Source organism: Ctenocephalides felis, unplaced genomic scaffold (genome assembly GCF_003426905.1).
Source record: "Ctenocephalides felis isolate EL2017-DRISC unplaced genomic scaffold, ASM342690v1 CF-g0.4_SCAFFOLD_01492, whole genome shotgun sequence".
In the NCBI taxonomy this organism is placed as follows: Eukaryota; Metazoa; Arthropoda; class Insecta; order Siphonaptera; family Pulicidae; genus Ctenocephalides; species Ctenocephalides felis.
In genome coordinates this window covers 21,069,558-21,082,548 of record NW_020537646.1, presented here as the reverse complement: position 1 = coordinate 21,082,548, position 12,991 = coordinate 21,069,558, and the positions used below count along the sequence as shown (strand labels likewise).

Genomic DNA, 12,991 nt, shown 5'->3' with positions numbered 1-12,991 from the left:
ACCTGAAGGTGATTACATAGCTTCTGTTAGTGATGATCATACAGTAAAATTATGGACCACTAAAAGTACCACCAGCACAGATAAGTGTGTTGCTACATTAAATTTATCATCTCCTGGTATGGATGTATGTTGGCATCCAGAAGAGAATGGTAATATTTTATACCATATCTAATAATAATTCTAGAATATGAATACAGTATTTAAAGCTTTTCTATTTTATCTTCTTTATTTCATTCAAATTTTATATGTAAGTTCAATTTCAAATGTCCATTAGGAAAGTTATTGGCTGCTGAAAAGAATGGGCTCATACATTTGTATAATATACACTCTCAACAAGCTATATTGTCTTTGGATGCTGGAAGTGTTCCTCTTATGAGTGCTCATTGGGCTCCTTCTAATGGGGCTCGAGTAGCTGCTATAACTTCGGGAGAGTTAATAGTATGGGATATGGAAAGCCGAGGTAATTAATTTTTGATTATGTGTATTTTTATTACGACTTCAACATTTTATTAGTTAATGGATTTATGGGTTAAAACTAGTTTTAAGATTGTTAAGTTGTAAAATCTATTAATTAATAATTGGTTGCACAATCTAATAAAAAAACTTATTGCAACATTATAATTTTACTAATTAATGAAGATAAATTGACTGGTTTTATATTGATTAATTATATAAATTGTAGTTATCAAAATATTTATTAAGATACAATACCTACAATATCTAACAGTCACTTAATGTGATATGTATTTGTAACCTGATCGCTGAATATTTTCATGTTATATTTTTGAAATATAATTATATATTATATATATTTGAATTGATATATTTTTTCTATTATTTTCTAGTCGACCTATTGAAACAAGACCACTGCATGAAGATGGTGCATATTTCTTAAGGTTTTCATCAATCAGTGATCTAGTATTAGCGACAGTAGGTCGACCGCATAACACTTTAAAAGTTACTCATACAAGAATGAAATTACCGCAATTAACGTCATCACTTATGTTATTTGGAGGCTTGACCTGGCATTATATCTTGCCATATGTTTGTGTGGCTAATGACCGAAATTATGTTTTTGGAAGGTTTCTTCTAAATAATGAATTTGAAATCAATTTTTGTACTATTAATTTGATCAATATAGATTTCTACAAAAAGGATTCTTGTAATTATATTTTTAATATTATATTACTTTAGAATAAAATAACATATTTTATTTATAACATCTATGTATTTGTACAACGTTTTTTATTTGCAATATAGAATGATTTTGATATTGCACAATTTTTTATGTTTGAATTCTGTTTACTTTCCCGCAGATTTACCACGTGCTGAAAACTTCTGAATATATTTTGGTCACGTTGGCATTTACCACATGTTTCATCTCGGCAGTTGGTACCAAGAAATGTGAAACGTAAATGTCAATTTTCTAGGTTGAGTGATGTTTTAAATTAATTCTGGATGCCGGCATGTGCATAAAATTATATAGGAAATGTAGTATATATGACTAAAAATTATATTTTTGAACTACTGTTTTCATATGTTAATTTTTATCGTATTCTTTAATTTTATAATTTCTCTTTTATTTCTTCCATAACCTCAAACTTAACCATCAATATGGGAAAAGCGAAAAAGCTTAAAAAAAACGCAAATGATGACGAATTGTAAGTAACTTTTGATAACACTACTCAATATTAATATATTACTAGATTTTCTAACATTGAATAATAAAATAATAGAGATAGTGATATTGATACTACTGATGCTGCAGTTAAAGAAACAACAAAGGGAAAAACTAAATCTAAACCACAAGAAAAAATTATAGACTCAGATAATGAAGATACAGGCAAAAAGAAAAAATCTTCAAAGAAAGACAAAAAGAAAAAGGTAGTTGACAATGATAGTGATGTTGATGACATCACTAATGAGATTGATGATTTAAATATTCACAAAGAAATTGAGAAACCGAAGGCTAAGAAGCCTGATATAAAGAAAGGAGGATTTGCTCTTTTAGCTGTAGAAGGTAAAATTTTGAGAATTGCATTTTAATGATGCTTATATATTTTCTTATATAAAAATATTAAAAACTTAGGTCAGCGGTTTCCAACCTTTTCTTCCTTGCGCCCCCCTTTTGAATGATAAAAATATTGCGCCCCCCTCCCATTCTTATTTTTCTAACAATTTAATTTAAAGATACTTAATATAACTGAAATTATGCCAAATAATACACAGTATTATAAAAAATATACATACAAACATAACTATTTATTATAATAATTTTCTGTTTCACATAAGTAAGATCTAAAATTTCTAAAGCATTATTTGCCAAAGTAGGAAAATCGTCCTTTACTGGTAACCAAAACTTAACAATATATTTTCGTCCTGAAACATCTGCGTCAATGTGCTATCACTAGATAGATCAATTATCATTTTCTGCTCTGCTATTGAATGACCAAAATCATCATGTTTTTCAATGACAAATGGATTTCTAATCCTTGCATTGATTTAATTAAATCGCTAAGTCTTTGAAAAATATCAACTAAATACGCAAATTTTGCGAGGAACTTTGTGTCCTAAAATAAGATTGCTCCATCTCTTTTGTTATCAGCAAGAACTATTGCAATTTCTTTTTTGAGTTCAAACACTCTTAGAAGTACTTTAAGTATTTTGCTGATTTGTTTTTGACACTTACTCAGCATTTAAAAATAATATTTTTGAAACAGCTTTGCGCCCCCCCTGGAACGGTATGGCGCCCCACCAGGGGAGCGCGCCCCACAGGTTGGAAATCACTGACTTAGGTATATATCAAAACATTATTTCTTGTTTTTAAGTTGAAATTGAGATAATAAGCAAATTACAAAGTTATATAAAATAAATAAATTCAATTTTTTATCAGTACTGTTATAAACTATAAAAAATAGTATTTTATTATGTTAACATTCTTACATTTTACTTATATATATATATATATATATATATATATATATATAATATATCATTTTATATCATAAAAACATCTTTAAATATCTACATTATACAATTCGAAATTGTGTTAAATAAAATATTATTTAACTTTTTTTTTAATAGATTCAGCAGAATCAGCGCCAAGTGACAATGAAATTTCTGAATCTACTACTAATACTTCATCGAAAAATAAAAAAGCTAATAAAAAGATAGATAGAAGTGATAGTATTGAAGATAATAAGCCAAAACCTGATGGTGGTAAAAAAAGCAAAAAGTCTAAAAAGAAACGAAATGATAGTGAAGAAGATATAGAGAAAGTTTTAGCTGAACTAGAACTTGAATATTCCGGTGTCAAAAAGGATGTTAAAGAAGAAGAAAATGTGGGAAAAGTAGAGAAAGTAGCTCAGGTAGAAAAGCAAGCCAAACCAAGCATTAAAACTGAAATTAAAGATCAAAGTGAAGTAAAAGATGATACAAATGAAGAGTCTGGAGGAACGGTTAAAACTGCAGCTCAGAAGAAGAAAGAAAAAAAAGAGCGTGAAAAGCAGAAAAAATTGCAGATGAAGCAAAAGGTGTTCTTTGATAAAGTTTGATAAATAACTTACTAAAATAGTAAAGTCAAATGAATTAATTTTAATCATCAAAATATTATTTTTTTAATTACTTTTTAGGAAGTTAAACCTGTAAATACTGACCAATCTACAAAATCAGCAGAAGAAAGTAGTAAGCAACAAGTTGAAACAGTAGCGGGGGATGATGATGAAAATAAACAAGATGATGCAGAAGAAGATGATGATAAAAAGAAAAAAAAGAAGAAAGGTAATAATTTTGACTTCATCTTTAACATGTTTCGATAGCCAGATCTTCAAGATAAAGTGCTTATATTTATATCATTTTTTTAATATTTTTATATATTAAATAATTAGTATAAAAAATATTTGTATAAATTAATACGTTAAAGAAAATTTGTCTCATGATGGTGAATATAATAAATTAATATTATTATTTTTAGTGATGTTGATATGGGTTAAATAACATGTCAAATAATGAAAGAGAGCAGCTTTTGGCTGACTATATTTTTTTGGAAAAAAATTACTTGAAATTTTGTTTTAGGTGCAAAAGCAGCTGAGGATGCGAAGGCAGCGGGCAAAGGACCAGGCAAAAAAACAATTGCAGCAATGCAAGATGCTTTGAAAAAACTCCGAGAAGAACAAGAAAAATTGCAAAGAGAAGAAGAAGAAAGGATTCGCAAGGAAGAGGAAGCTGAAGCTGCTAGATTAGAACAAGTGAGAACAATAAATTGTGAATAATAACTCAAATTATTGCTCATTAGGATATATTTATCTAGTATATATTTTTTGTTTTTCTATTTAATTTATTTCTTTTAATGAATTTATCAACTGATTTGTTTTTGATATACTTTAGATTAGGTTGGAACAAGAGCGGAAAGAAAAAAAAAAGAAAAAGGAAAAGGAACGTAAAGAACGTTTAAAAGCTGAAGGCAAACTACTTTCTGCAAAACAAAAAGCAGATAAAGCTAGAGCCCAAGCAATGCTTGAATCTCTTAAGGCAAGGGGACTAGAAATGCCTGAAGTGGGAGAGAAGAAACCTAGGTTTGCATACTTTCGATTTTTAAGAATCTTTTTATTTATGTTTATTTTTTACTTATGCTATTTCATTATTCTAGAAACTTACTTCATGAATTGAAAATTTGAATTTAGAAAAATATGTTTCAACAAGTAAATTTGCATTGGTAAATTTATTCAAACATAAGTTAATTACTTTTATAGACTTGGAACAAGAATTCGACCTAATAAATCTAAACAGCAAGGTAATAAGGAATCTACGGAAGTGCAATCTCAAGTTGATGCTGATAAAGTAGGCGAACAACCAGCAGAGAATGTGGTTGAGCAAAGTGCCGAAACAAAAGCTATTGCCGAAGAAGATGATGTTAAGGATGCATGGGATGCTGATTCAAGCAGTGAAGAGGAAAGCACAACTGAAACACCAGGTTAATTTACAAATTATGCATTATTACTATAATACTCAAAGAACAAAGAACATATTTGTAGTAAATGATATTTTATTTTTATTGAAATGTTTATAAACTTTGTAGCAGTAACTGCAAAGTCTGAAACAAAAGTGGATCAATCTGCAGAAAGTAAAAAGGAAGAAACTTCTTCAGAAGAAGAGTCTGAAGAAGAAAGTGATTCTGAGTCAGAATCTGAAAGTAGCGAAGACAGTGATAATAGAACTGATGCAGAAAAGAAACGAGAAAAGGCTCTCCAGAGAATACAAGTACCACTTGCTAATGAAAATAAATCAAATATTTAAAAAAAAACTATTGATTTTATCAATATTTTAATTATTTACAGAAACGCAGAATTGATGCAGAACAGAATAAATCATTAGACAAACTGAGAGCTGCGGTGGTTTGTGTGTTGGGACATGTAGATACTGGAAAAACAAAAATTCTTGACAAATTACGTCGCACAAATGTGCAAGATGGTGAAGCTGGTGGTATTACTCAACAAATTGGTGCTACAAATGTTCCAATAGAAAACATAAAGGAGCAAGTTAAAATTGTTAAAGGGGTTAGAATTAAAATATATAGTTTATTTTGATTTGATAATAATAATTTTATTTTTTTTTGAAAACATGAAAAATAGTTATAGTAGAAAATAAATACAGTTGTTTAATTTTTAGATATCAGATACTGTATTCAAAATTCCTGGTTTACTGATTATTGACACACCTGGTCACGAATCTTTCAGCAATCTGAGAAGTCGAGGTTCTTCTTTGTGTGATATTGCTATCTTGGTAATTATAATTCAATTTTTAAAATAGTTTATAAAGCATATTAACAGTTTATATGTACATATATAATACATATTATATATGTACTAATACATTTATTTTAACACTAGTAAATTATGAAATATATAAGATTTTTATCCTAAGTGACGTTCAAATTAAATATGTATATAACACAGTTTTATGTTTTCTGGTTAATTTTTCAGGTTGTTGACATTATGCACGGTTTGGAACCACAAACTTTAGAATCTATTAACTTATTAAAAACTAAGAAAACTCCGTTTATTGTTGCATTGAACAAAATTGACAGATTGTATGATTGGTCAACTATGGCTAGGAAAGATGTACGAGACGTTCTCAAAGCCCAAGCACCGAATACACAATTAGAATTTGAACAAAGAACTAAAGAAATCATAGTTCAATTTGCTGAGCAAGTATGTTTTGTTTATTTCGTAGAGTCAGTACAAATATTATTTAAAAAAACTATAATTTACATCTAAAACTTTCAGAAGAATAATTACTTATTATCAAAATGACAAATTTTAATAATAAGCATATTCTCTTTAAATATTTATGAACTTTTGTTGTCTTCTTATCAATATGTTTTATTTTCACTAGGGTTTAAATGCAGCTCTATTTCATGAAAACCCTGACCCAAGAAGTTACGTTTCTTTAGTTCCAACTTCTGCCATAACTGGAGAAGGAATGGGTAATCTCTTAGCCTTAATTGTTGATTCATGCCAGAATATGTTAGCAAAACGCTTGATGTTTAGTGAAGATTTGCAAGCTACAGTATTAGAGGTAAAGAATTTTATTCATGTTATTTACAAGTTTATTAATTGATTATTAATTGAATTTTTAACATCAATAACCTATAATAGTAGTTTTGATATAAAAATATAAGCTATACTTATTTTTATAAATTAGTGCTATATTAATTTAATATAATGTTAAATATATCAGTAATTTGATAAAAAAAAAAAACGAAACTTTGATTGAACAGGTTTATATCTATATTCCCATTTAAGGTTAAAGCGATACCTGGGCATGGTACAACCATTGATGCAATTTTAATAAATGGAACTTTAAGAGAAGGAGATACGATTATTTTAGCTGGTACTGATGGACCCATAGTTACACAAATTAGATCATTACTAATGCCACAACCAATGAAGGAACTCAGAGTTAAAGTAAGTATCCTGAACTGCAAATATATTTATAATTAGGTTTTTCTGTGATTTTAATAATTAAGTTTGTGTTATACATATTTGTTTTTATATTTATAGAATGCTTATATTGAACACAAAGAAGTAGTTGCTGCACAAGGTGTAAAGATAGCTGCAAAAGAATTGGAAAAAGCAATTGCAGGTTTAAATTTACAAGTTGCACAAAAGCCAGATGAAATTGACATATTTAGGTACAATATTTATTTAATATATTATATATATTTATCATAATAACATTTTTAATGAAGTTGAATTTATATCATTTATTCAATTAGTACATAAAATAACTACCATTTGGATTCATTACCATTATAATTTTACTTTGTAGAGATGAGGTAGCTAAAGAACTGAAAAGTGCTTTAAGTGGCATCAAGTTGCAAGAAAGAGGTGTTTATGTGCAAGCAAGTACATTAGGATCTTTAGAAGCCTTATTGGAGTTCCTTAAAGTCAGCAAAATTCCGGTAAGTTCTTTTATAGTGAATTTTACATGTATATAATTAAAATATTTCAATTAAAATTTCTCAAATTAATTCAATTTGTAAAAAAATCAACTGTAGGAGTAAACAGTAAATGTATTTTTGCTTAAATATTTGCTTCATAAATTAAAAATAATATGTTTACATATTAAATTTAGTTCTGGAATGAACATTTGCTACCATATATGTTGTAAATATGATTTTCACTAACTGTAACTACATTATTTAATTCGAATTTTTGTAGAATCACACAGTTCCTAACTTGTTGTAATGTCGCATTATTTTTGCTATTCATTTCATTTTTATCAGTGGAGATAATAAACATTCTTAACTTTCCGAAGGAGAAGTTTGTTTTCATAAAAATATCCGATTCGCTAATTTTATGTTTTCTCGACGTTTCAAACCATTCTGAATCGAATGAGATCAAATTTGGAAAAAGTATGTGTGTGTGTGTGTGTGTATCTGTTTGTGTGCATGTATGTGAACAGCTTTTTTGACGTAAATCGACGTTTTCTCAAAAAAGACTGGACCGATTTTAAAATTTTAAAAGCCATCCAATGTACCTTAATGAGGACTAGTGTTTCTCAGTTTTGTGCAACGAGCCGTTTCTTTGTAAATCGCAGAACAGTGGAAAATTATGTAATTAGGTGAGAATCTACTGAGCCGTTTTCTTGTAATTAACTTTTGAAAAAAAATTCAAACCGATTTTTATGAAACTTTTTTTGGCAGTGTATTTCATGGTCTTATAGAACTTACTGAAATATTACTGCCTTACGACAAGTAGTTTAATTTTAAAAAACCTTCAAGAGTAGTTCCTTTTTGACGATTGTTAAAATTAAAATTAGACGATTTACTCGGTATAACCATAGAGTACTTGCTCTTAATGAACATACTAAATCATTAAAGTCCTACGGTAACTGGTTCAATTATAAAAATTGATTTTTGAAAATTTGCTTTTAGAAAATACCCGGACCGAGTTAACTCGGAATACTTTTAATCACTCATAAGTTATTTTTTATTGATTAAGTCTATTATTTACACATATCGGGAAGTTCATGTAACTTGCCTCAGGGCAAAATACCAATACCAACTAGGTTAAACCTATTTTGTCATACAATTTACAAAAAGAAATTTAAGAATACATAGGTTATTGGTTCGATAGCAATATATGGGTAATTTTTTTTATTTTATCTAGAAACATAAGATTCACCAGATGAAGTAGACTGAAATTCGAATATACATTGATTATGCGTTGTAAATGCTTTTGCGATACCTTAATAAAAAAGTTGTATAAATAATATTTACTTACAACTAATTTGTACAGTTAAAATTTTGTATCAATATAGAGATGCAACGCATAAATGCACACAATCGATACATTATTTTGAAAAATCGGTTTTGTGTTCTCAGACCATTTTAAAACATTTCTATTTTTTCTATATGATAGTAACGTTTCTGTTAATTCGATTGTCTACTTAATTACGTGATCAGTAAGCGCGCAACATCGCAAAGTATTTATAATTCATGTCGAAAGTAGATCAAAGGAATGCCAGCCGGATGTCATTCGGTCACACAGACTTTATGGCGTCACCCACATTTGTTAACGGTTATCTTCTTCCCGAATCGTAAAGAGACGTGATGGTAATTAATTAATATCAAAAGAAATTTTTTGAGGCATAAAAATGCGATTTTCATCTACGGCAGTGTTTCCCAAAGTGGGGCGCACGCCCCACCGGGGGCCTATTTGTAATTTCAGAGGGGCAATTTGAAAGTTTTGGTGATTTTAATGTAATGTAGTATAGTATCGGTAAAACATTTAACAATATATGCAATAAACTTTATATAAATCTACAACAACATTATGAAAGAGAATATTGCGGGATGCAACAATTCTTTGCGTTCCAGTAGCCCTTCACTAATTATTTTAAACTTTTTTATTCCAATTTACGAAAATTACCAAAAAAATAGTTAAAATCTAATAAAAAATTGTAATCAATTTTCTGACTGCTTGGCATATGCTTTAAGGTCAGTGACAAGACTCGACTTGAAATATGCACAAGAAAGTGATATTTAATACTAAAGTTATTGCGAAGCTTTATGAGAACAGATTTTATACAAGGCTTAAAAGCATAAAAATTGTAAATATGATGTGAGTTTTTTACTCATTGTCAGTAACTATTGCTAAATATGGAATTAATTTAAAATAAACTAATTTTTATTGTATCCTTAAATAGTACACAGTTGACACCAAGCGCGGCTTTTACTCTTATTGTTAGATTGCTTCAAATAATTCTTTAGGTTTGTTGAGGTTGAGGTAGTAATGTATAGTGAAAAATTTAGCTGTCGATCAGTAGAAAATACTTTTTTGATCTGTTATGTAGAGTGTTTGTTGAAAGATGGAATATCAAAACAAACATTTTGGTCAAATTTTGAATTTTTATTTCTGCAAATGGTAAAACGATCATCCCAATAGGTGTTGTTTATGGTGTCGAAGCCTTAAAAAACAGCTATTTTAAAATTGGTTTTGAAAATGTCATTCTGGTAATTTTCCACTCAATACTGCTCTGATTGTCCAGTCAAAGTTTTGGACAAACTAATTAAAGCAATAATCGATTGGGCTAACAGCAAAAATTGTCTTTGATTTTCTAACAAAAATGCGCACTTAATTAGTTGCCAACGATAAGTGATAACTATCAATTTAGATTAGAACCTAATATAAAATCTTTGTTCTAGCTCAAGTATTGCAATAAATAAATTTCGAAAAAAACAGTAATAAAAATTAGTTTGGAATTTTTGTATGTTGGCTTATTCCGAAATTTTACTTATGATGTTTAATAACAATTTAATAGCGATTTCATCTTAAAAAATATTCACATTTTTTCTGGGAGAAAAAAAATTGTATGGGGGGGCATAACGATTTTATAAACTTCAAGGTGGGGCGGGGCCCAAAAAAGGTTGTGAATCACTGATATATGGGGTTTTAAATTTGAAACCGTTCCGAATCTCACTAGACTTGCATTTGATTACCAAATTTCCTTACCGAATATTTTTAATTAATGGATATATCATCTGTGAATTTCAAGTTCTAAGGATATTTTATGCCATTTATTTATTGCTGTTTTTGTCGAATCTTCCCGAATCGTTAAAAACGATATCAATTAATTCATATCAAAGACATTTGGGAGGCCTAAAAATGCGATTTTGAAATATGATGTTTTAAATTCGAACCATTCCGAATCTTGCTAGACTTGCGTTGGTTTACAAAATTCGTTACCCAATATTTTTAATTTGATCAGTAGATTAATGAATGTATCATTCGTAAATTTCAAATTGTAAGGATTTTTTATGCAATTCATTTTTTGATGCTTTTGTTGAATCTTCATGAATCTTAAAAATAAAACGAGATATGAATTAATTAATATCATAAGATATTTTGGAATTCTAAAAATGCGACTTTGATCTATGGTCTTTTAAATTCTGAACCATTCCGAATCTTGCTAGACTTGTGTCGGTTAACAAATTTTGTTACCCAATATTTTTAATTTGATCAATAGATTAATAAATATGTATTGCATCTGATAGTTTGAAATTGTAAGGATATTTTTAATGTGATATATTTCTGTATGCTTTTGCTGAATCTTTCCGAATCGTTAAAAACGAGATGGCAAGTAATAAATATCAAAAGAAATTTTGGAGACTTCGTAATACGATGATCTATGGTGTTTTAACCCTTTCTACTCGCGAATTCCGAGGTTTATATGATTTTTGCCGTTGGAGCGCCACATCCTAGTGGAAAAGGGTTAAATTACAAGCCATTCCGATTCCCGCTGGTCTTGGGTTAGTTAACAAATTGTGTGGCCTAATAGTTGATAATTTTACTAGTTAAAAAATCATCTGATGTCAAATTGTAAGGACATGATTTTTATGTGATTTATTTATTGGTGCTTCTATAAAAATGGCGCACCAACAATTTTATTATTATTATGCACATAATTGTCTGAACTTTTCGTTTATAGAATGATTTCAATGAAATTACTAAAATATTTAAAGGAATTATACTTGTGCTTAATATTTTTTGCAAAAATTTTTGAGTTCCTTTCATAAAGAATTATGATATATATGTGTAATTGTTAATCGCACATGTAACTGAAATAGCAGTCGAGCTTCAGGTAATTTCTCAGTATTAACTTAAAAGGCATATGATTTCAATTTGTTTTTTTTTTTTTGAATTTTATTATTAATAACTTAATTGTTTTCAAAAATGACAATTGGTTTTAGTCCAGATATCTTGGTTTGAGCAGCTCGTTATAAAAGAGCTAGATTGTTGAATTACATTAGATTGTATATTTTATATTTTTATATTCACAAAACCAATTTGATTAAAGCCTAATTGTAGTAAGTTATGTTTCTCTATTACTGAGAATTTAGATCCTATGATCTGTTGTAATGGCTCATCTTCTATGTGACATTGTAAAAGGTATAACTGTTGACATATCTATATTTAATATATTAATTATAAGAACTTTCCTAACATTGGTAATATATTCGTTTTCCTCTAGTAATGAACAATTTCGAAATTGTAATGCTAATTGACTGAACGTTTTGATTCTCTGATTGTTTGATTTCGGCAACATTATTATACATTAGAGTATACACTTATATTATTTTGCATTTCATTATTCGTCTTAAATTGTTTTCTAAATTAATTTGCTTTCTATTTCTATATTTACCTCCATCTCACGGTATATCTAAATTAAGATATTTGAAGAGCATATCTTGAAGTATATTCGCCCACTGCTGAATTGATATTTATCATGGATGCTCATTTCTTTTCTCACAATATTAGGAGATTCTGTGAAATATTACATACATAGTAGCATTTATTAGAAAGCTTTTTTTTAAAAAAGGTTAAGTATTAAAATTTATCGTGAAATATATTTCAAAAATATAAATTATAAATTTTCATATATTACAATATTCAATTTAATCCTGAGGTTGAATTAATTAGTTTTTTTATATAGTTTCCATACTTATGCCGATTACAACGTTTATTATATAAAAATCATTTTTAAATTTTTTGATTATTTGATATGCTATTAAACACGTATTTCGTGTATACATTTGCCTAACTATATATAATATAATTCTTGATATTAAATTTATTTTTCGTTGATAATTTTCATATAAACAGATTTTATAATAAATATATGAGTGGAAAGCATTGCTCTATACTCGTTCACCCACGTTGACAAACTGAGAGTGTATTTGCGTGGGTGCTGCACATGGTTGACTTATTTCTTTCACCGAAATTTATATACAGGTATATATATATATATATATATATATATATATATATATATATAATCAGTTTAATCATAATTTATGAGCAAAATATTAAACGTTTCCCAAATGTTAGGCACTGGCACTTTTGAGTAAAATTCATAAATTGAAAATCTAAATATGTATTGTTAACTAACTTTCAATTTATAAATCTATTAATATGAATACAAATTT

General features: G+C 28.2%; 1 protein-coding gene and 1 pseudogene across 1 annotated transcript; both read left to right on the top strand.

Annotated features, from left to right (window-relative positions):
* The window catches only part of LOC113371005, an 8,673-nt pseudogene extending 7,331 nt beyond the window's left edge, over positions 1–1,342 (top strand).
* Positions 1,343–1,480: 138 nt separating this feature from the next.
* Positions 1,481–7,498, top strand: LOC113371003 (eukaryotic translation initiation factor 5B-like). The gene is made up of 15 exons (XM_026611661.1): positions 1,481–1,661; positions 1,737–2,020; positions 3,085–3,533; positions 3,633–3,780; positions 4,075–4,247; positions 4,387–4,574; positions 4,752–4,972; positions 5,078–5,259; positions 5,337–5,555; positions 5,668–5,781; positions 5,982–6,209; positions 6,394–6,576; positions 6,804–6,965; positions 7,062–7,192; positions 7,330–7,498. The coding sequence occupies exons 1-15, from the start codon at positions 1,615–1,617 to the stop codon at positions 7,496–7,498; spliced, it is 2,898 nt and encodes a 965-aa protein (XP_026467446.1). The 5' UTR covers positions 1,481–1,614.
* The last annotated feature ends 5,493 nt before the right edge of the window (positions 7,499–12,991 follow it).

Excerpts from the sequence above, each read along its gene's own strand:
- LOC113371003 (XM_026611661.1), top strand. The coding sequence starts at position 1,615 with ATGGGAAAAGCGAAAAAGCTTAAAAAAAACGCAAATGATGACGAATT. Across the intron at positions 4,575-4,751 it reads GTGGGAGAGAAGAAACCTAG|ACTTGGAACAAGAATTCGAC; the intron begins GTTTGCATACTT and ends TTACTTTTATAG. Across the intron at positions 6,577-6,803 it reads TGCAAGCTACAGTATTAGAG|GTTAAAGCGATACCTGGGCA; the intron begins GTAAAGAATTTT and ends TTCCCATTTAAG.